At 48.3% G+C, this 24014-nt stretch overlaps 1 protein-coding gene across 1 annotated transcript; it reads right to left on the minus strand.

Annotated features, from left to right (window-relative positions):
• Positions 1-1429: 1429 nt before the first annotated feature.
• On the minus strand, positions 1430-22828 carry SARS2 (seryl-tRNA synthetase 2, mitochondrial). Its single transcript, XM_056847583.1, has 16 exons — positions 22571-22828; positions 20944-21039; positions 20557-20586; positions 18406-18546; positions 17520-17574; positions 17293-17356; positions 11185-11290; positions 10261-10308; positions 8894-9002; positions 7302-7347; positions 5626-5713; positions 5229-5341; positions 3804-3897; positions 2473-2565; positions 1901-1966; positions 1430-1546 (listed from the first exon to the last, which is right to left on the minus strand). The coding sequence occupies exons 1-16, from the start codon at positions 22826-22828 to the stop codon at positions 1430-1432; spliced, it is 1524 nt and encodes a 507-aa protein (XP_056703561.1).
• Between the last annotated feature and the right edge of the window lie 1186 nt (positions 22829-24014).

The following is a 24014-nucleotide window of genomic DNA, read 5'->3' on the forward strand; positions in this document are numbered from 1 at the left end:
CAACCAGGCACATGGAAACTGCGGGGGACTCCAACCCCCAATGGCTGTAACTCCTTGCTGGAGCAGGACCCTCTTGATGGCTGTCTGGAAAGCTGCAATCCTTATCCCAAGAGTCACTTAAGACTGTGAGCACAGGCCACAGAGGCTGGGTCCTGAGATCTTGCCAGGTGCTGCACACGCCTGGGAAAGGGCTATGGCTCAGTGGAAGAGCCGAAGGTCCCAGGTTCAATCCCTGGCAACTCCAGTTAGAAGGATAAGGTGGTGGGTGATGTGAAAGACCTCCTCCTGAGACCTTGGAGAACTGCCGTCGGTCTGAGCAGAAAACCCTGACCTTGATGGACCAATGATCCAATTCAGTATAAGGCAGCTTTGTGTGTGACACCAGGCACCCATTTAATTTTTGTCTATTCATTTGCCTGACTAAATGGTCAATACCTGATTGAGGCAGTCAGAGAGAGGTATCAAGTAGAGGATCAGACTAGGACCCGAAAGACCCAGGTTCTAAATATTACTCTGCCAGGAAACTCACAGGACGATCTCAGGCCAGTCACGATCTTTGCACCTAACCTCCACAGCAGGGTTGTCGCAAAGATAAAACAGAGAACAGAGCCTTCCACACTGTCCTGAGGAACAGAAGCCTACTCCTTGGAAGAAGGGGAGAGGAATGAGGATAGATATGACGGAAACAAAGGTTAGGCTCTGCTTTTCTTGCTAATGAGATTTATATGTCATATGTGTATGTTTCACCTTTTTAAAAACCCTCAACGAGGCTTACAAAAAGTGGGAAAGCAGAACACGAGTATTGATTAATAGAAACTAGTCCTCTTTTTCTGCAAACCAGTCACCTTTATTGTAGGAGCATCTTCCCCATTTCATTGGCTGTTCTGTCCCCTTCTGCCAAAACCAAAACTTGCCCCCGCCAATAGAAGAGCTCCCTGCTTGGGCAGGAGGTTAAGAGGACAACACGGAGGAGAAAAGCCAGACTTCAGCTAACTGGGGGTGGTGGTAAAAGTTCAAGGCACTGGGGAGGGGAACTGGACCTCCCCCAACACATATACAAATGTGTGTTGGGTCTGGGGGAGGCATGTGATATTGGGATATTGGCTCTCCTGGAAAACCTCTGGGTGGCTTAGGAATCCCCCTTTGGGACAGATGTCAAATCTCCCAATTGCAATGTGCCAGACGCACAGATCTGTGAGCCCCCCCTTCCAGCTGTGAGTCTGACATGGGGTCTGTGTGTGAGGGTCACCTTGCTGCCAGCGTTTAAGCCCCCCCCCCCAGCTTGTCATCCATGAGCAGAACCCCCTCCAGCAGTGAAACCCCCCTTTCTTCTAGAGACAGCTTCTGGCTGCCCTCCCAGCCTAGATCTTGAGGGGCCAGCCCTTCCCACTCTCTTGCAACGCGCTCCGGGGTTTTTTTGGCCACCACATCAACGTTTCTTGGGTTGGTTTGGGCCAATGTATTTCAGTGGGGTGTAGCTCGGCTTGCCGATGATCTCCAAGCCCACCAGCGACTGGAGGACCTCCGGCACCCGAACGCTGCCATCCTGCGGGTAGGAGAAGGGAGGAGCAGAGCAGGGTTAAGCCACCGTAGCAGGCTCAGATCCTTTTGTTCACTGTGTATATCTGGGGTCCCTGCGGGAGCCATGGCATTCCCTCAATGATCCCTCCTTCCCAACCAATGTTTTTATGTTTTATATACATTTAAATTGTTTTGTATGTATTTTGAAAATCATTTTCATGATGCATGTTTGAGAGGGGTTTTATAATGTAATTTTATCTTGTGTGTTTTAGATTGTTAGCTGCCTTGGTGGCCCTTGTAAGGGCAGAAAGGCAAGATATTAATTTTGTAAATAATAATAATGCTAAAAGCATAGACCCTTTTAAGTGCTGAAACAAACCTTGCATTGGTTGGACTCGAGAATAGCAATCAGCATTCGGGGGATGGCACAGGCCGTGCCGTTGACCTGTTGAGAAACAGAGAGAGAAGGTGGAGAGTCTTGTCCACACCAACGTGCCCCCCTCCTAGGCCCTTTGGGGCATCTCATCAAGTTCAGTGGTATAAAAAAAAATAAGAAGAGCCCTGCTGGATCAGACCAGTGAGGGTCCATCTGGTCCAGCATCCGGCCTCACAGTGGCCAACCAGTCCCCCTGGAGGGCCAACAACAGGGCATAGAAGCCAAAGCCTTCCCGTGATGGCACTGTGATTGAGAGGTTGACTGCCTTTGAATATGGAGGTTCCCTTTAGTCACCATGGCAAAAAGAACCAAGGGCCAACGTGGAAGCTTTCTTGCCCCCTCCCCCGAACACCGACCCATCTCTAATTCTCACATGTGAAAGCTCTTCAATGAAGTGAGGGTCTGGCTGGTGTGTGGACGGGAGACCTCCCGGGGGTCCCCATGCATGCCGCCTTGGGCTCCACAGCAGTCCACAGGTGGGATTTAAATGCTGTAAATAAATGGCCTGCACTCACTGTATGTGCGTAACGGAACTGCCCCTGCCTGTTGTAGTACATGATGTTCAGCCGCCGGCTCTGGTAGTCTGTGCAGTTGGAGGCGCTGGAGATCTGGCAGGGGAAGGAAAGACCCGAGGGGGACGTCAAGAAGTCAGAGCGCTCTGAGCAATCTCACAAATCACACTCTGGCGTGACTGCGAAACCAGGTGGGGCTGGGCAGATTAGGGACAGGAGGAAGGACACCGGCTGCAATCCGGGAGGAGGGGGAGAGGTGGCCACACCCTACTCCTCAAGGGGAAACAGGAAGTTCCACTCTGGCAGTGCACCTGAGCACACCCTTCACATTTTCTTCTTTGAATTAAGGGTTGCTATTCACGGCTGGGGGGGGCAGGGCCCCATGTTTGGGGGCAACCTGCAATAAGGGAGGAAAAACTGCTCCCTGGTTTAGATGTGCCTAACAAACAGATGCCCCGACCTGGATGGCCCAGGCTGGCCCGATCTCATCAGATGTCGAAAGCTAAGCAGGGTCAGCCCTGGTTACTTTTTGGATGGAGAACACTAAAGCAGTTCAGGGCTGCTACAACAGCTTTCAAAGGTCTCAGACAAAGAAACTATCTCTGAATGTCTCTTGCCTTGGAAAACCTATGGGGTCACCATAAGTCTGCTGTGACTTGACAGCAAAAAACAAACAAAAGACCCCCAACAGATGTTCTTCTCTTGTGTGCAGAGCTCACAGTTCCATGCAGAGGGACTGAATCATAGAGTTGGAAGGGTCCACCAGGGTCATCTAGACTGACTCAGCTGCAGCTAGATTGGGGGTGACAGTCCCTGAATCTGCACCCTGCCGAAGAAAACAAGCGTCACCCCAGCACCTAGGAACTGCTTCTCTCAAGAAACCTGTGGGATCCCCTCCGCCTCTCCCAAAAGCACTCTTCTGCATTGATCCTGAAGGGTGAAGCTGGATGGGAAGTGGGAAGCCCACACTGAGAGGTGGGAAGTGGGAAGCCCACACTGAGAGGTGCATCCATGAGAGCCAGCGTGGTATAGTGGTTAAGAGCAATGGACTCTAATCTGGAGAACCACATTTGATTCCCCACTCCTCCATGAGTGGTAGACTCTAATATGGAGAACTGGGTTCGATTCCCCACTCCTCCACATGAAGCCTGCTGGGTGACTTTGGGCCAGTCACAGTTCTCTCCGAACTTTCTCAGCCCCACCTACCACACAAGGTGTCTGTTGTGGGGAGAGGAAGGGAATTGAGCGCCGATTTGATTCTCCTTAAAAAAGGTAGAGACAATCGCCATATAAAAACCAACTCTTCTTGTTCTTCTTTCTCCTTCGCCACTCACCTCTCCGTATGTGCCCCGACCTGGCATCCAGGCCTCGATGTCAAACTTCCTGTAGGCAGGCAGGCCTAGTTCCTGCGTGGGCATCTCCAGAACCCTGTTGGGAAAGAAAGAGACCAGCTGATGGCAGCGGCGGCCATGCTGTGTGGCCAACCCTTGGCCAGCTGATTAGTAGGCTAGGGAACTGAATGTCACCTCTGGCAGGCTTTCTACCTGGGGGGGAGGTAATGCTGGGAAGGAGGGAAGCACTTGTACCATCTTGCAAACCAGTTGCTTCTCTGGAGCCTCAACCCCAGGCAAGCTTGAAGCTTACCAGAAGGCACGCAGCCCAGTTTCCTGACTGCACATGGAGCTGCCTTATACTGAATCAGACCCTCGGTCCATCAAGATCAGTATCATCTACTCAGACTGGCTGGGGCTCTCCGGGGTCTCATGTAGGGGTCTTTCACATCAGCTACTGCTGGGTTCTTTTTAACTGGAGATGCGGCAAGATTGAACCCGGGGCCTTCTGCATGCCAAGCAGTTATTTTTCCACTGAGCCACAACCCCTCCTTCCCCCTATTAACTCTGATTTACTTCTTCCCTGGATGAGGACAGACACATGCAAAAAGCAACAACTGCTATACAGAAATCTCAAGCTGCTTTTCTACCCGGTGCTCCTGGAAAATGCTTACTCCCCCCCACTTTATAACTAGTGCCCAAAGACCTTTCATAATCCAGGCATTTTAAAGAGACCTCACTTCCCCAGGCCTCTTAACAATTAGACTTTAATGAGATTCTTACTGCATAAGATGCAATCAGCCCACAGACCCACGGCGGGCTCGGTTGCAGGTCCATGCTATATAAAAAAGCTATTATTGCTGACAAATAGGTCAGCCGGGGCGGGAACTGCGAAGGTGGGCGGGCTCGTAACCGATCCGTTGCATTGTTGGAGGGCTCGAAGATGGAGAACACATTTCAGTGGCAACTCGGGCCCATTTAGCAGGAGCTGCCAACCTATTTCCAGGTGTTTTTTGAACAGTTAAACCCAACCGGGGCAGTCGACTCCCAGCCACAGCCTTTACAAGCAAGCTGGTTGTGTTCTCCAAGAGACAGCCAGATGGTCAAAACAGAACCTGAGAGACTCAGGCTGACGTATCAAATGGCTAGGCTAGTGGGCCTGCCCATGCCAGCCGTAACACAGTGTCCCTTGTGGCAGCTAGCATGCATCCCATCGCATCCACCATGAGTCACACCGGCTAGTACAGATCTCACTGCATCCACCACAAGTCTAACCGGCTAGGACGGATCCCACCACAAGTCACACCAGCTAGTACAGATCCCACTTCTCCCACCATGAGACACACTGGCTAGTATGAATACCACGGGTCCCACCACGAGTCACACCAGTGGGATGGATACCGCCACGAGTCGCACATGTTATCTCACTTGTAATGCAGCCCCAGCTCAGAGAAGATCTCTTTCTGCAGAGCCAAAAATTCTTCCAGCAAGGCCATGCTCTCTTCCCCAGTCTCGTTTGCAGTAACCCCAAACATTTCCACCTAAAGAGAAGGGGGACAGGCTCATTATGCACAGAGGAGCAAGAACTTGTGGGTGGAAGAGGTGAGGAAAGAAGAGTTGAGGAGACAGGGTCCAGTTAAACAATTCCACACTTCTGTTGTGCTTGTGTGGAACGGCAGAACATATGCAGCTCTACCTGACCATGACAAGATCCCCAATTTCTTTTCAGTCCCCGCACATCATCCCAGGATGCACACGCAATGATTCAAACCCCGCCCTCTCCTCTTTCTGTTTTGGGCCACATCTCGGTTTGTACAAGCAGTACCTTGGTGAACTGGTGCACTCGATATAGTCCCCACGGATCTTTCCCGGTGTCCGTTTCAGCTCTGTAGCACATGCTGGAACACACCGTCCTGGCCAAGGCAAAAACAGACAGAAGGAGGACTCGAGGAAAGGAATGGCAGCTGGGGGAAGAAGAGAGTGGACAGCAGCAGCCAAAGCTCAGGGCTGAGCTGTAAGTGATCCCAAAGGAGCAGGAGAACTTGGGGGCACAGAACAAAGCTGTAACTTGAAAGAAAACAAAGGTCCCATGGTCCTTAGGACTAAAGATACCTTTGATTGGGCAAAACCCCCAAATAAAAGGGGCAACTAAGAAGGTTTCCAAAAGGGAACAGGGAAAGCTTCTGTGCCCTGCAGACCTTGCTGATGTATGGCAAAACAAGAAAAAACTAGGCAGGAACCTGGCCTACCTAGCTGTTATCCTGGGGGTCTTTTCCTCTAGTACAGTCTTCTCCCATACGTTCCTGCCCTGGAATTAAGACCACAGGAAGAAGCCCTCCGACTGTCCGATCAATCAAACAACCTCGTTCAGTGGGTACATGAGAGAAGGCCTTTTTGGTGGCAGCCCCACAATTCTGGAACAACCTCTCTAGGGAGGTGCACCAGGACCCCTCACTTCTGATCTTCAGGAGGCAGCTGAAGATGGCTTTATTTAGGACTTGATTAAAGCAGACCTAAATTGTGATTTTAGATTTTGGTTTTATGAATTTTATTGATACGGAAAGCCACCATGAGCTCCGTGAGGAAGAAAGGGAGCTTATAAATGTTTTAAATAAACAAATAAGCAATTGGTTAGGTTAACAACAGAAAGGATTCAAATTAAATTTGGTTTTTTAAATCAAAAGAAACAACCTCTCTTTAAACAGACTCCACCACTATTGGCTTTGCACAAGTTTCTAGTTCTTTTTATAACTTTGTGGCACCTTATCCTAGTCTGGGTTTTAGAAGAAGAAAAGTTGGATTTTATGCCCCTATTTTCTCTACCTTTAAGGAGTAAAAAACCAGCTTACAATCACCTTCCCTTCCTCTCCCCTCAACAGACCACCTTGTGAGGCAGGTGGGGCTGAGAGAGTTTGGAGAGAATTGTGACTGGCCCAAGGTCACCCAGCAGGCTTCATGTGGAGGAGTGGGGAATCGAACCCAGTTCTCCAGATTAGAGTCCGCCGCCTCTAACCACTACACCACACTAGCAGCTCGTTAACACTGTCCTCATACCATCACCTACTTGAATTAGAATTCAAAGTGTGAAATTATCCAAATCTATTGAACTTTGCATAATTTATTCATGCCCCAGAAGCCGGCTTGTCCTGGTGTGGAATGTTAGCCGTTTCTCCATTTCTGCATGGAGCACACCCAGCCCTGCCCGAGATCGTGGCAATCTAGCCCTGCAGTTAGTTCCCCTTAGAGAGAAGGGGCGAAGCCAAGCGCTTGGTTGGGCTGACGAGACTGCTGAAAACGACGCACCTGAGGGACCCTGAACACTTGAAAGTGCAAAACCAATACTAACTATCATTATCATGCACATTTCCTGGGCACCAAACCCAGCACTGGCTTTCTCAAGCATCTAGACATTCTGTGGCCAGAGTTCAATTATGGTCAAAATGCTGAGCCTGGGCAAAGCAGCTCTGAATATTCTTCCTGGAGGAGGCAAAACATCTTTACCTGACAGGCATGTCTTCTAGATTTATGGCATGATCCATGAAGTACCCTGATGGGGACAGAGAAGGGAAAAGGGATTTATGTGACGAGTGGGGACGCACATATGAAGGCACCTTACACTGAATCAACCCTTGGTCCCTCAGGGTCAGTCCTGTCTACTCAGACTGGCAGCGGCTCTCCAGGGTCTCAGGCAGAGGTCTTTCACATCACCTACTGCCTGGTCCTTTTAGCTGGAGATGTCGGGGACTGAACCTGTGACCTTCTGCATACAAAGCAGAGGCTCTTCCACTGAGCCACAGGTCCTCCCCCTCCAATTGTCTGTCCTCTTGGTCTACACTCTTGGCAGCCAGGGATGAGAAGGGAGCCCTTCTAGCACAAACTAATACATTTCAGGCATTTATTACTTTCATTAATCACTTTTAAATGCTGTCCTCCCAAGTCCTATCAGGAGGAGCAGAGGGATTCAAAGCAAGATCACACACCTAAGCAAACGGCTCCTTTGAGTCCACACTGACTCCCGGTTCCCCCTGCCCCCAAGAAAAGTTCTACTAGAGGCCAACAATTGCAAGCATCAAGCAGAGTTTTTAAAAGACAATAAACAAAAAGTGCATTCAAACATGAGCCTGATTAACATCAGACTCAAAAGTGCTCACACAAATTTATCGACTATTATGTCTTTCATAAATGGATCAATCGTAATACTGATGCTCAAACTTAAACACATGAAGCCGCCTGATACTGAATCAGACCCTCAGTCCAACAAGGCCAGTCCGGTATACTCTAAGACTGGCAGCGGCTCTCCAGCATTTCAGGCTCTTTCATAACACCTATTGTGTGTGTGTTAAGTGCCGTCAAGTCGCTTCCGACTCATGGCGACCCTATGAATGAAAGTCCTCCAAAATGTCCTAATTTGACAGCCTTGCTCAGATCTTGCAAATTGAAGGCTGGCTTCCTTTCTTTTTTCATTTTGGATTGTCTCATCATAGGCTTTTCAAGGTAAAGGTTGGTCAGAAGTGCCTTCTTCTGCGCAGTACTAACCAGGGTTAGCAGTAGTGGCACTGCCGTTGTCTACGAAAGATCCTCCGCCAGTGTCACCTTCCACTACTGCTGCTGCCCAGTAGCTAACCTTCAGGGATTCCTCTGCCCCCATCCCCATTGGAACTGCCTGTTCTCTTCTGTGGATGTGGCCATTGATCCCTTAAGGGGGTGGATGCATCTTCGTCTGGTGTCTCAGCTGTGACCATTCCGTCTTGAGTGACTCTGCTAGGAGTTTAGTCTCTTGATAGAGTCTAGACCCCTTATGGTATTGTTCTCAGCTTCCCTGACACACAAACCCCCTCACCACGTTAAGGTGTTCATCCTTTTCATTGGAGATGCCAGGAATTGAACCTAGGACCTTCTGCGTGCCAAGCAGGTGCTCTACCACTGAGTCATGGCTCTTTCCCAAGGGGCTGAAGGCCATGACTTCTTTTGTGAAGCCAGTAGATGTTCTCTCTCTCTCTCAGCACATGATTTAGGAGAGCCTTTAGGAATGCAGACACCTCCCTCAAGACTCCCCATGTGCACTGCCAAGACCCCCATCTCTTCCACCCTACCTGCAATGCCAACCTCAGAGGTGCCCGCCAGACTCAGGTCTTCAAAGCGAGAAGGGTCTATGTTGTACAACTGGGAAGAACTGGCATCAGGAAGCATGCCACAACCTTCCTGGGAGTAGAAGGACACCTGCATTAGCTCATGCGCAAGGACAGGTGCAAACATCAAGCATGTGGCACATACTCAGGATCTTTAGGGGACTGTAGTTATCTGTGGCACTCTAACCCTGTTCCATTGCCAATACTGGACCATCCAGGCATTGGACACCAACAGTGAGGTTTGTCAAGTTGGTTGGAGATGTTTGTTTCTCAGAAGTGGCCCAAACCTGCCTGAAAGCCTTGCTCTCCAACCCAGAAGCCTTTCCGACTCTCCACCTGTCACATTTTCATCTGGCCCTTCCTCAAAGGACCTCAGGGCAGCCTGCACAGCCGCCTGCCCTCCTCCGTTTCATCCTCACAACAAACAAAAGGTAGGTCAAGGGAGAAAGAGTGATTTGACAAAGTCAACTGGTCAGATTCAGGGCTCAACTGGTATTTGAACCCAGCTCCCGCAAGTCCTAGCTGAGTACTCTAACCATCACTAGACCACACTGATTCTCCCCATGCAGAGATCTGCCAAGATTAAACATTAATGAAAGAAAAGCTCCAGAGGGATAATCCCAAAATGCAGTAAGGCATTCCACTTGCCCACATCGTTATAGGAACAGACAGCTTCTTAACCTTGCATGGTGTCTGTGTAAAAGTGCCGTCAAGTCACAGCTGACTTATGGCGACCCCAGCAAGGGGCTTTCAAGGCAAGGGAGAAGCAGAAGTGGTTTGCCACTGCCTTCCTCTGCAGAGTCTTCCTTGGCGATCTCCCTTCCAAATACCGACTCTGCTTAGCTTACGAGATCTGACGAGCTTGGGCTATACACCATACAGCCTTCCCTCCACAACACTGCATTAAATGTTACCAATCTGTTTTTCTAACTTTGCTATTTATTTGAAGTGGAATTACCAGACTGCCGTCAAATTCAGATCAAACTGATATTCTGGGGTGAAAACAGACATGCCCTCCAAGCGCCTGCCAAGTAGGGGAATTTAGCACTCCAACCAACTGGAGCTTGACACCACCGCTGAAGGGCCCTGGTGGCAGAACTGGAACACGGGCAGTGGGGGAATCGTAGCAGGCAGGAGTGGAAAGGCCCGACCGGCACAGAGGCAGATCTGCTTGGCACTGCCCTCGGCTCTGTGGCTCCACAGACCCACAAAGGATCACACAGGCTCCAGAGAGCACAAGTGAACGCACAAAGCAAGTTCGGCCACCACCATTGTAAATGGAAAGCTTGCAGGAAAGTTTTCAAAGCACAGGAAATGGAGAAAAGCCTTACAAAGACAGCTCCTCTGAGTAGGTCGGGGACAGTCATCGGAATGAAGCCCTGTGGAAATAGAGGGAAAAGGGGGAGGAGTCAGAGCAGTGCCTGGTCAGGGAGCCACGCCCTCCAATACGCACTTGCCACAGAAGCCGAGACGTCTGCTCCTCAAACACCTCCTCAACCACCGTTCAGAGGACGTTCACTGAGCAAACCACTGATGTAGCCAGGGAGAGGATGATCGCGCATTCCTGGTTTCTAGTGACCCAATACGGGGAAGGGCAGCGGATGCGCGGTCAATTCCAAGTGGACCAACCAAGACCGGCTGGCCGCTGGGATTCTTGCAAGGAGTGTTGGACCAGATGAGCGGCTCCATGACCCAGCAAAGCTCCTTCGGCAACAGCGCAAAACCAGGATTACTTGGCACAGGGTTAAGAGATGCCAAGTACATATTCTGAGGTTTGTCAGCTGAACACAGGCTCAGGGATGGGGAAGACCCTTAATAATGCAGACCACCCAGAACAAAAGCCCCTTCCCCCAAAATACACAAGTCTTTATTCTTTTCCAGCAGTGGGAGGAAACCTTGCTCAATCTCCAAAGGCTCCCCAAAGCTTCCCCCTTCTGAGAGGGAACGCAAGCCCCCAGAGATCTTTTCTAGCTCATACATTTTGTAGAACCAGAAACACTGCCAGTCCCTAACCACCAAAGGCGCTGAATCTTATTTCCCCTCCCACAACTGAGGGATTCAATCCATCCGTGCTTCCTTTTCCCCATTCAGGAAGTAAACCCGGAAATCCCTCCATGCACACCACCGCCCTTGGCAGCGCTCTCCTCCCTCTTTCCGAGCGCGAGAAAGAGAATCACAGGAACTTGCCTAGCAAATTCTAAACACTCCTCCACGCTCTCTTCATGCCCTGAGAGACACCGTCACATTTTTTGTACCTTTTTCACCAGCTTGTTGAGAGTGAACTGCACCAAGGCTTGCTGGAGGAGGGACCCTGCCCCACGGAGGTAGTAGGACCGCTGGCCCGAGATGTGGGACAAGCGCCTGGGAGAAGGAGAGAGAGGAAAGAAACATTGAAGATTCGCCTGCCTTCACAGTGTGCAGCTCAGCTCGTTCGAATGGCCAGCCAGGAACACGTGGCCCTTTCGCTCTTTTCCAATGTGGCAATGGCCGGGCGCCAGAGAAATCCTGCCTACCTCATTGCAGCCATCCAAAACTGATTGCCTGAGTTCAAAAAGGATGTGGACAGAATGGAGTGGGTGCAGAGGAGAGCGACAAGGATAATCAGGGGCCTGGAGACTGAGCCCTATGAGGAAAGGCTGAGGGAGTTGGGAATGTGTAGTCTGGAGGAGGTTGAGGGGGGACACGATTGCTCTCTCTCTCTAAATATTTGAAGGGCTGTCACTTACAGGAGGGCAGGAAGCTGTTCCTGTTGGCTGCAGAGGATAGGACTCACCATAATGGGTTTAAATTGCAGGCGGAAAGGTGCTGGCTGGATATTAAGGAAGAAATTTTTACTTTAAGAGTTGTTTGACAGTAGAATCAGCTGCCTAGGGAGGTGGTGAGCTCCCCCTCACTGGCAGTCTTTAAGCAGAGGCTGGACAAGCACTTGTCAGGGATGCTCTAGGCTGATCCTGCATTAAGCTGGGGGTTGGACTAGATGGCCTGTATGGCCCCTTCCAACTCTATGATTCTACAGTGCAGATGAAGACCGAAGTGGTTTAAAGAGGAGTCCGTAGCCCAAAATCCAAAGGGAAGCTAATGTGGGGTCAGACCAGCTCCCTGTCTGATTTTTTAAAAATAGTTTGTTGATTTAAAAACATACAAGATCCAGTTTATCATGTAACAACTTAGTATTATTTAGCCAGCTAGATTTGTTTTATTATTGCCATTTGCAATAACTTGTATTTTAACTTGACCATGTAACTTGTATTTTAACCTTTTTCTTGAACTTTTCTATCAATAAAGCTTTTTATGCTACATTGACTGAATTCACTGGCCTAACCCAGAGCTGTTCAGTAACTCTACCGGTACCAAGACAGGGTCTCTGTCTTCATACAGGATTTTTTTTTAAAACAGATGAAAGTCTTTCAGATCAGCTTCTGCATTAAATTGTTCAGAACAGACTCAGGATTATTTTAAAAAAGTTGAGTCTGTTGTTTCTTCTGGCAGATCCTCACATAGACCCTTTGGAAAAAGAAGAGTGCATATTCTGGTTCCCCTCAAGTAGGTGGCTGGTTGCAAACACAAAAGAACGAGCAGGAGGCTCAGCAGCATCTGCTTCCCAACCTTCCTGTGATGGGGGACACTGAAAGGCAGGGACCTCTCTCCTTCTGTTCCTAGAAGCAGAGACAGCTCCCTCCAACTACTGAGACACTTTGTTTTCACAAGTGGCCATGTGCAAACGGAGCACCTGCCTAGGGACTCTGCGAGACCTCCAAGTCTGACATTTACGGCGCAAAGAAGAAGAGTTGGTTTTGATATGCTGATTTTCTCTACCTTTCAAGGGGAATTAAACCAGCTTACAATCTCCTTCCCCTCTCCACAACAGACACCTTGTGAGGTAGGTGGGGCTGAGAGCTTGGAGAGAACTGTGACTAGCCCAGCAGGCTTTATGTGCAGGAGTGGGGAAACCAACCCGGTTCACCAGATTAGAGTCTGCTGCTCATGTGGAGGAGTGGGGGAATCAAACCCAGTTCTCCAGAGTTCACCACTCTTAACCCCTACACCAGGCCAAGTTCTGATGCTGGCTGAGCATTCTGAAGGGAAGCAGAGAGGCTGGAGGGAATCAGCAGCACATGCGAAAAAGAGGGAGCAGAGCTAGGCCTCAAAAGCCTCTGACTCATGTGCTCCCTCCCTGTCACATGAAGCTCAAAATAATTAATCATTCCCACATTCACCAAGATCCCTTGCCTTCAAACCAGGATTTAAACCACAGTCCTAAAACAGACAACAGGAAGCACTACTTCACTGACTGGGTAGTTGTCTTGTGGAACTTAATGCTACAAGAGGGGGTGAGGGCCACTGACTTAGGTGGATTTAACAGGGGCCTGGACAAACCTACGGAGCAGAGGGGCTGAGGCCTGTAGCCTGCAGGCCCTACTTGCAGCAAGAACTGGAAACAGGATGCTGGACTAGTTGGACCATTGATCTGACCCAGCAGGGCTGCTCTCATGTTCTTGTGCTTAGAATCCTGCTTTGAGAACAAAGAGTTTGCCATTTGGACAACATGTTAAACTGCAGGTCGCCATATGAAGCAGTTTATAAATTAATAAAATATTTGCATTACTGTATTTTGGATATAGATTATCTAGAAATCATGGGATGGAAAGAGTCAAGATATAGAAATGATCGTAGAAATATGATGGCTTATATATCTAATAATGAAACATTTTCCAATGCAATAACTTAGGTCTATCAATGACTGTATAGATGATGGTAGTTATTTTGTCTTAAGCATTTCAGATCCATTCTATGTGTAGTAGCAATTTCAGTGTTACCTCTATTTTTTGTTCATTTTTGTTATCCTTTATATCTTTTATATTTTATAAAATATTTTAAAAAACCAAAACACTGCAGGTCACCATGAATGCAGATAAACTTTTGAGCCACGTGCATGATGAAGAGGGACGTGTGGCTAACATCACAGTTGATCTATGTTCAAATCCCATCTCAGCCACAAACCTCACCAGGCAGTCTTCTACCACTGACCCACAGCCCCTCCAGTTTAGTGTAATGGTTACAGTGCTGTACTAGAATCTGAGAGATCCAGATTCAAATCCCTGTTGGCCTGTGGAAGCTTGCTAGGTGAACCTGGGCCAGTCACATACACTCAGCCTAACCCACTTCACAGGGTTGTTGTGAGAATAAAATAGAGGAGAATGATGTAAGTGCTTTGGGTCCCCATGGAAGAGAAAAGTGGGGTATAAAGGAAGTAAATAATAATGACCTGTGGAAGCTTTTCATGCAACCCTCACCCTACAATTTGTTGGAAGCATCAGACAGTGGACTACAGCATCAATTAGTGACCGATGCTCTCCAAAACAGTTTAACCGGGGGTGTCAAACATAAGGCCCCTTGAGAGCTCTCATCTGGCACGCAAGCCAGCCGAGGCAGCCACCCCCACCCCCGCTCTCAATCTGGGCTGGCGAGCCCATTCCCGAGCTGTCAATTAGCAAAGAATGTTAAATAAAAGAAAATACTGTAAGAGTGTTATTAAGCATGTTTGTATTTTAAGTTAAAAAATAACATCATAAATTGGCTTGGCCTATGTCGTCTATAAAGTTTGTGTCTCCGGTACCTGGCATTAAATTTTATGGTACACATGGCCTGGCCCGACCAAGTAACATTTATGTCATATCTGGCCCTCGTAACAAATGAGTTCGACACCCCTGGATTAAACAGCTTAAGGGCCATTAAGAGCAGCAGGATCAGCCTAGAGCAGGGGTGGGGAACGTCAGGCCCAGGGGCTGTTTAAGGCCCGTGAAATCATTTGGTCTGGCCCTTCGTGGGTCCTGGCAGATCTCTAGCTCAGAAGGATCTAAGACTGGTGATCCGCCACCTCCCGCGGACAGGAATAGCCTCTATTCAAGGCGGATGTGAGTTTGTTTTACCGAGAAAAGGAACCTTTTCCCCCACTCGCAAAAGAGTTGTTAGCTATGGAGCTGCTAGGACAGCCCAAGAAACTGTTAACCCTTTCCCACCTGGGCCGTGGAGAAACATATTCCCTCTGTATTACAAAACGACTGGGGGTAGAAGTGGCGACAACGGAGGGGTTAAAGGGGGCAGGGCCAGAATGCGCGTGGGGGGCGAGTTCTTAGCCAGTGTGTCCTCATTTCACCCCTGCAGGCTGAGGTAGCAGGAGCCAGCTGTAGAATCCTGCCCCGACTATGCGGAGCAGGAGCAACTCTGGCACGCGGCTGGACGGCTACGCCTGGCTGGTGCAACAGACCATCCTGTGCCACCAGGTGGGCGAGTGCACCACCGGTTGGATGCCTGCCTGCTTGCCTGCGCTGGGGGGGGTTGGTCATCTGGGGCAGCTGCCTGCTTGGGGCTTGGTCAGCTAATTTTTAAGTTGATAATTTTGTATGGCCCAAGAATGATGTTATAAATATCCAAATGGCCCTTGGCGGAAAAAAGGTTCCCCACCCCTGGCCTAGAGCATCCCTGACAAGTGTTTGTCCAGCCGCTGATTGAAGACTGCCAGTGAGGGGGAGCTCACCACCTCCCTAGGCAGCCGATTCCACTGTTGAACAACTCTAACTGTAAACAAATGTTTTCTAATATCCTTTCTGCCCATAATTTAAACCCATGATTGCGAGTCCTCTCCTCTGCTGCCAACAGGAACAGCTCCCTGCCCTCCTCTAAGTGACGGCCCTTCAAATCCTTCGAGAGAGCCATCCTGTCCCCCCTCAACCTCTGCTTCTCCAGACTGAACATTCCCAGGTTCCTCAGCCATTCCTCGTAGGGCTTGGCCTCTAGGCCGCCTTGGCATCCTCACCCTCGCGGGAGGACCCAGTGATGGCTGCCAGCACTTCCAGCTTCCAGGGCTGGCAAAGCTACCAGCCCAGGCTTTCACAAACTAGCCTGTGCCCAGCCAGCCAGAACCGGTCTGCCCCAGCTGGCACGATGCCTTCCAGGAAACCTGAACCGGCGGCTCAGCAGTTCCATGATGCACGCAAGCCGGTGGCGCTTTGGGCAACAGCTGCTTTCTTATGTGAGGGGCCAAGCCCCCTGCTTTGTCCAAGGCTTGGGAATGGAGGAGGAAGCAGTTGGATGCTGGAAAACACCCCCGGGAAGGGTTTGAAAATCAAAAGCTGCCCATCAAATATTTATTAAGGCTTGTTAATGCTCTGGGAATTAAAGGTGTTCCCAATCAGCTAATGGTCACCTACAGATTGCTTGACAGCCGGCGGGCGTCTGGAATTATCTCCTCAGAGACTGGGCTGGTGGGACTCTTTGTTCCCACCATCATTCGACAATGCTCAGTCATCCCCTGCAGTGGCTTCTCCAAGCCTGAACCTCTCTCCCCCTCCTCCTGTTGCTCTCATGCAAGCACCCACAAAGCAGATGCTCCCCCCGCCAGATTCTCAGGGGGATCAGGGTCTGCCACAAGTACAAAGCAATGTTGCTTTAAGGTGAATTTGCACAAGGCCTCCTGTTTACCCAATTGGAATCAAGCCCAGGGCAGATGGGTTACTCCAGCTGTAAGGCTAACCACGGATAGCTCAAAGTCTGTAGATCCTCTGCTAGCCAGGGTGGACAAGACTGGTTTTGCAGCCAGCTGGTTGACGTTATGATTCTGCACACACAAGCAGGAGGCAGGAGAGAGGAATTCATACTGTGAAAAGGAGAGAAAGAACTGCAGAATCTGACTGCACGTTCCCCATCTTTCTAGCCATAGAGGAAAGATCAGGACCATTTTGTTGGCATTCATTCTCAGAGAAAATGTAGCCCCCGCCCCCGGGTATGTGAACAAGAAATGTCAGATAAATTCCCCACGGGAGCTCAGCCCATGGTTTTGCCCAATGGGCTGAGAATGAGCCATATGCTCCAGAAAGTCTAGTTGGGTGTCTTTAGGCAACTCATGCTCTCTCAATATGGGGGGAAATTACTGGCCTACCTTACAGGGCTGTTTTATGGATAACACGATCATGTAGGTGAACCACTCTGAGCACTTGCTGTATCAGGTTCAAGGGAAGGTTTAAGCTCCCCATCCCAATGCAGATCCCCTTCCCTCCTGCAGCAACTGACACTTTCTTTAAATTAAGTACGGAGACTTGATTACTAATCCCCTTGTTCCATGCTGAGACAATCCCCTTTGTCTCTACCAGACACATTTCACCCTGTTACAAGAGGAGAAGCTCTTTGGGGCAACTGAAGATGCATAAAATAGTCAGTGATGCATTCATGGAGAAAGGGAGCAGGGGGCGCTCTTACTTAACAGAAATTCCTCACCTGCTTCCAGAAATGGCTCCCTGCAAAATGCACTGTCCTGGGAGGGCTTGGGTACCCCCATATGGAAAACCCCAGCCTGTCATACTAACCTTTGCCGTATTAAATCCAGATCTTCCCCGATTTCCAGGTGTCCTTTCACTTTGAAGTCAAAAGCTGTTTTTTGAAACAAAAAAGTGGGAGGCAAGAAGCAGTTTAAGAGTGGAATGAAAACAAAATTCAGCAGCTCAAATGCAGAGAAAATTCAGCCAGGAAATGAGCAGGCAGGCCCCACCCCTGCCCCAATGGGGGCCAAAGAACCTTCTTCCCAACTTCTCACCTGGTTTCTCACCGACAACCTCTACCACTCGGGCTTGGCTCTCATCTCCGATTGGCTGGGGAAGGAAAGGTCAAAGGTTCAGGTGCTGAAACCGCCAAGACTATGCAGCCCTTCCATCTTCCATGTCCCGATGCTCCTTTAGATGCTTCAGGCCTCCCCTCTGGCCTGCCTTTCAGCACCCTGTCGGGCCTGGTCAGTGCGCCCTGGCCTTCCACAAGACCTGAGCTGCGCAGCCCGCAGCAGGCAAAACTCTTCCTTGCTTCCAGTTGCAACATGCATGTAGTGCTGCTAGGAAACCTCAGCACTTTAGGAGATGCCAGTTAGGTCTTGCACATTGTTATACACCCAGGACAGTCACATCAGCATGGGGAGGGGCCACAGCTCAGTTGTAGAAGCTCTGCTTGGCATGCAGAAGGCCTCAGGTTCAATCCCCAGCATCTCCAGTTAAAGGATCAGGCAGGAGGTGATGTGAAAGACCTCTGCCTCAGACCCTGCAGAGCCGCTGCCAGTCTGAATAGATGATACTGACTTTGATGGACCAAGGGTCTGATTCAGTAGAAGGCGGCTTCATGTGTGTTCATGTGACAGACATCATTCCTTTTGGTGGGTGAAAGGGGGAACCCTTGCAGAAGAGGGGCCCCCTCCACCCTCACACACTAGCAAGCACTGAATGGGGTAAGAAGTTGTCTTCTCTGAGAGCCCGCCCAACTCCTCTCACCAGCCCGAGGCCCTGTTTGGAGTACTGCTGCCTAGGGAAGGCTGACGTCACCAGAGGAGCACAGGCGTGCCTTCCCAGTCACAGCTCTGAATGTTCTAGAACCTGTCGCCCAGGTGGGCCCACCTGAACCCCCAGATCTATATTGCTTCTCTGCGCCACGCCCTTTACCACATCCGGGTGAGTCCTGTTGGGCAACTTGAGGGCACTCAGGTAGTACTTTTCATCCAACACCGTCTCCTCGTGGCGCAAGACGTTGAGCTGGAGGCGCAGCTCTCTCCCACGCTCTCGCAAAGCCGTGTAAGCAGGGGGCTGGATAGGAAAAGGAGAAGGCTGTCAGAGCCAAGCGCCCGTGAATAAAAAGACAGAGTCAAGCTTAACTGGGGCACAAAACCCCAGGAGCCCTGGCCACCCTGGGGGTCCCACCGGACAAATTATGGAACTTGTTTTTGTGGGCCGGTGTGGGCTGCAGGGGCCTACGGGGGCTCCTGGCAAGCGTGAATGCAATGGAAACATAGATAACAGGAACTTCAATGAATTATTTGGCAGATTCTTAAATACCCCAATTGAACAGAGAGTCTGCCCGTGTGGAAAGGCAAAGACAGAAACACGTACCCATTTTTTATTCAGTTGTGATTTATATACTTTTATAAGATCTTCTTTTATTACTTCATTGATTTCACACTTCCTGTATGTTCTCACGACTACCACTTAATCTGTCTGCTGTCTGGTAAAGATAAGGCTGTGACTCTAGCCGTAGTTTATTATTTAACGGCCACTTTGAAGATATGCTGAAAGTTATAATCGAGTTACGTCTAAATGCTCCTTTGCATCCAGGCACTCTTTTTGCCCTGGAGAGGTAACAGGAAGCTCTCGCAAAGAAAGTGGCCTCCTAATTCTTAATATCTATAATTTTTATGCCAGCTTACTTTCTAGCTCATTTCCACCAGAGAGCCTAAAAGTGGAAGTGTTTGCAGTTCACTAAATTGCTCTGAATATACAAGACTGGCTGTGTATTAAAAGTGCATTATAGCCCCTTTGGGGGGGGGAAATACTTAATCAATGGGCAAAAATTAAAATGCTTAATTAAACATGGTCTCTCAGAATGGTTCATGAGATAAGAACTTGTTTCTTATTTTCAGACATTAACTGTCCCTAATTATCTTTGTATAGAGCCCCACGGCGCAGAGTGGTAAGCTGCAGTTCTGCAGTCCAAGCTCTGCTCATGACCTGAGTTCGATCCCGACGGAAGTCGGTTTCAGGTAGCCGGCTCAAGGTTGACTCAGCCTTCCATCCTTCCGAGGTCGGTAAAAAGAGTATGCAGCTTGCTGGGGGTAAAGGGAAGATGACTGGGGAAGGAACTGGCAAACCATCCCGTTAACAAAGTCTGCCTAGTAAATGTCGGGATGTGATGTCACCCCATGGGTCACGAATGACCAGGTGCTTGCACAGGGGACCTTTACCTTTCTTTAAATTATCTTTGCATAAACCACATCTGAATGAGGAATGTTGGGTTAGAGAATTTCAGCAAGATTAAAAAAAAAAGCAGGCTCTGACAATCATCAGCCAACTAACAATATTTTTTAATAACACAGAACACTGGATCAATAATTTTTTTGCAAAAAGTAGGTTTGAAAGGTTTAGCTGGAATAAGCTGTGGCTAGCATTGCATTGCCACAGTGGGGTTAGAACAGCGTAACTCTACTTAGGATGGCTCTATGAGTTACTGTAGGGGTCCCCCATGTGGCGCCCATGGGTGCCATAATGCCTACCACTACTTCTCTTGGTACCCACTTATCTTTTCAGGAAGTGGGAGGGGGCACTGTAAGGCAGACCTTGTTACTGGTGGCTCTCATTCAAATGAAAGGGGTTTCCACTGAAATAGCAGACACGGCCACTATAGGACCAGAAGGGCTGAAAAGCACCTGCTCTTTCCTTAGTCAGAGTGTGGTTCCATTTCCCCTTCAGGATTTCCTTCTTTTTATTCCCCCTTCTTTTATTGCCTCCCTCACTCCTTGGGCTTTTATTTGTTTGTTTTTATTCCCCTTCGAGGAGGGAGGCAGGAGGAATTGTGTTTGAGTCCAACTCCTGCAGCAGCCATTTTGGGTTAAACTCCACTTTCTGGCAGCCATGTTGGGCTGGCACTCACCACTCCATCTTAAAATTCCAAAGATGCCTGCAGGCTCAAAAAGATTGAGGACCCCATGGGTTACTGCAGTCTAAGCTTACTGAAATCAGAGGGTTTAGACTGGAGTAACTCTGCAAATGGCAATGTCAGTCATCCAGACAGCAAAAAAAAGAGGGGTAAAATTCTGTTCTTACCAACTGCAATGTAGTCTTCTCTTGGTTTTTCTGGATATGGGAAGAGAAAAGAGCAAGGTAAAAACCCCAACAACATAATGTAGCAATTACTACAGGTTATATGCCACACAACTCCATAAGCCTAAAAATGTGGCTTCAATACATCTCCACCCCCACAGTTGTAGTAGGCACTTTGATGAGAGTCACAATTTTGCAGCCTTAGTGGTGCAGATAAATGCTATCAAACCAAAACGGGAAAAAAGATGCCAAGTGACAGGTGATAGCTAAACCAGATATTAGGGAAAGGGATATACCCACAGTCCCAGAAGCATTGCAACATTTTTTGTGTGTATTTGCTGCACTGACTGTGAGTTTTCCAGTAGGACTATTCTACAACTGCAAACTCACCACAAGATTCCGCACACTTTCCGCCACTTCTGCTTTCTCAGCTTCAAGTTTTGTGATCTCCTCTTGCACTTCAACAAGCCTCTTCCAAGTAGCAATCTGGCAAGTGGTCATTTAAAAAGGAAAAGAGTTATGAGCTGGACATGGGTGAAGAAAAAGAGTTTTTACAAAATACAGAGTACACAGTACATGGCACCAAATAATTATAAAAACAAAATATTTTATTTCAATAAGTAAACAACAAAGATATCTATATATCTATATATATTTTGCTGGTTAAATGAAAATAAAAGTTCTAGAACTTTTATTTCCATGTAACCAGCAATAAATATATATCTTTGGTGTTCCAGGTATATAAATGTTGGTTGAACATTAAGAGAAGTGTAACAGCTTCTTAACAGAGTGGTTTGGCAATGGAACCAATCACCTGGAAGCAGGAGACAAGGAGATCTCCCGCTTCATGGCGATCTTCAGGCAGAGGGTGGACAAGCCATCTGTCAAGAATGCACTACTGGTTTAGATCCTGTTACTGTTAGGTGGATCTGTAACTGGTTGACAGATCACACCCAAAGAGTGCTTGTTAATGGTCCCTCATCCACTTGAAGAGAAGTGACTAGGGGAGTTCCTCAGGGATCTGTGCTGAGCCCTGTGTTGTTCATCTTTATAAATGATTTGGATGAAGGAATAGAGGGGATGCTTATTAAATTTGCAGATGATACTAAATTGGGAGGGGTAGCAAATATGACAGAAGACAGAGCCAGGATACAGGATGATCTTGACAGGCTGGAGAATTGGGCTGAAACTAATAAAATGCACTTCAACAAAGATAAATGTAAAAGTTCTGCATTTAGGTAGGAAAAATCAAATGCATAATTATAGGATGAGGAAGACTTGTCTGAGCAGTAGTGTGTGTGAAAAGGATCTCGGGGTCTTAGTAGACCAAACACTAAACATGAGTCAGCAGTGTGATGCAGTAGTTAAAAAGGCAAATGCAATCTTGGGCTGTATCAACAGAAGTATAGTGACCAGATCATGCAAAGTGATGGTATCACTTTACTCTTCTCTGTTTAGACCTCTCCTAGAGTATTGTGTTCAGTTTTAGGCACCACAGTTTAAGGATGTAGACAAGCTGGAACGTGTCCAGAGGAGGGCAACAAAGATGATGAGAGGTCTGGGGACCAAGTCCTATGAGGAAAGGTTGAAGGAGCTGGGTATGTTTAACCTAAAGAGGAGAAGACTGAGAGGGGACTTGATAACCATCTTCAAGTACTTGAAGGGCTGTCAAATAGAGGAGGGTGCCGAGTTGTTTTCTGTTGTCCCAGAAACAACAGGTTGAAATTAAATCAAGAGTTTCCGTCTAGATATTAGGAAGAATTTTCTAACAGTTAGAGCAGTTCTTCAGTGGAACTGACACCCTTCTTAAAGAGTCCGCTGCTCTTAACCGCTACATCAGGCTGCCCCCATTGAGATAAATAAATGGAAGACTGGGGACATGCAAGTCCTGGCAGGGCTATTTTTGCAGCTGCATCCTGCGCACGCCAGGGAAACACTGCTGTCCCGTGGCCCGAGGGCCGCAGAAATCCAGACTCAAATCAAACTGCCCCACCCCCACAAGGCCCACGGCGCTTACGATCTGGCGCACATCCCCGGGAGCCAGGGGGCCCTTCCGCCTCTCAAGCTCCCGCTCCGCCTCGTCCTGCCGCGCGATCAGCGCCTCCAGGTCCAGGCGGGGCCGCGCCGTCCAGCCGTTCTGCATGTGCTCGTACAGCCGGCTTTTCCCAGGGGCGGCGCGGCCGCTCTCCGCCCTCGCCAGCGGCCGCTGGAGCCCCCGCGCCACGGCCCTCCATCGCCGCCCCAGGCGCCAGTGGAGCCGCAAGGGCGCCGCCATGTTGGGAGGTCATGTGATACCGCCGCCGGTGGCCAATGACAAAGGGCCGTGGCGCCACGTTCCACCGACCGACGGACCAATCAGAGCCGCGGGTGGACCCGCTACCGCTCGGATGCGGGGAGGAGCGGTGTTTTTTGCAGCCGTGCAAACGTTGGCTTCCCCCAGACCTCTGCAGCATGGTGGGGGTTTAAAAAAGAGGGAGGGGAGGACAAGACAAAAGTCGGGTTCTGTTCCGGTTTCTTGCGTGCATCAGCCCCGCCCCTCCTTAGAAAATTAATTAGGCCACCAGGGTATTTTTGAATATTTAGATTGGGTATTTTTGAATATTTAGATTGATGATTGTATTGAAAATTGAATGGTATTGAATATGTTGTATGAATACCCTTTTACACTTTTCTTTCCCCCCCTTTTTTATTATATATAAATATAATAAATAAATAAATAAATATATATATATATATATATATATATATATATATATATATATATATATATATATATAATATATATATTATATTTTATTATATATATATATATAATAAAATATTTATATTTATATATAATAAAAAAGGGGGAAAAAGAAAAGTGTAAAAGGGTATTCATACAACATAGAAATATATATATATATATTTATATATATATAAAAGAAAAGAAATATATATATATATATATATATATATATATATATATATATATATATATATATATATAATATTTCTTTTTATGTTGTATGTTTTGTTAAAAATCCAATAAAAATTATATTAAAAAAAAAGAAAATTAATTAGGCTTAGAATCACTAATTAGGCTTGCCGCCTCTGGATCAGGAGTGCTGGAGATAAGAGTTTTGGGAGGAGAGGGAGCTCAGCGGGGATCGGAGGCCATAGTCCATGCACCGAAGCTGCCATTTTCTCCAGGGGAACTGATCCTCTGTAGGTCTGTTGTCATTCCAGGAGGACTCCGGGTCCTACCTGGAGGTTGGCAAGCCTAAGCCCTGATGCAAACTTTTGCAGAACCGAAAAGCTTTCTGTTATTTTTGGTTGATGACTGTTTTTTTTTCCCTGGATTGCTTTGGACCAACGCAGCTCTGTACAACCACTTGTCAATTTGTTTTGTTACAATGCATTTATCAATATATTGTCGAAGGCTTTCACGGTCAGAGTTCATTGGTTCTTGTAGGTTATCCGGG

The sequence above is a fragment of the Euleptes europaea genome, chromosome 3, assembly GCF_029931775.1.
Source record: "Euleptes europaea isolate rEulEur1 chromosome 3, rEulEur1.hap1, whole genome shotgun sequence".
Lineage (NCBI taxonomy): Eukaryota > Metazoa > Chordata > Lepidosauria > Squamata > Sphaerodactylidae > Euleptes > Euleptes europaea.

Excerpts from the sequence above, each read along its gene's own strand:
- SARS2 (XM_056847583.1), bottom strand. The coding sequence starts at position 22,828 with ATGGCGGCGCCCTTGCGGCTCCACTGGCGCCTGGGGCGGCGATGGAGG. Across the intron at positions 17,357-17,519 it reads GGTTGTCGGTGAGAAACCAG|CTTTTGACTTCAAAGTGAAA; the intron begins GTGAGAAGTTGG and ends TTCAAAAAACAG. Across the intron at positions 3,898-5,228 it reads GAGCTGGGGCTGCATTACAA|GGTTCTGGAGATGCCCACGC; the intron begins GTGAGATAACAT and ends CTTTCCCAACAG.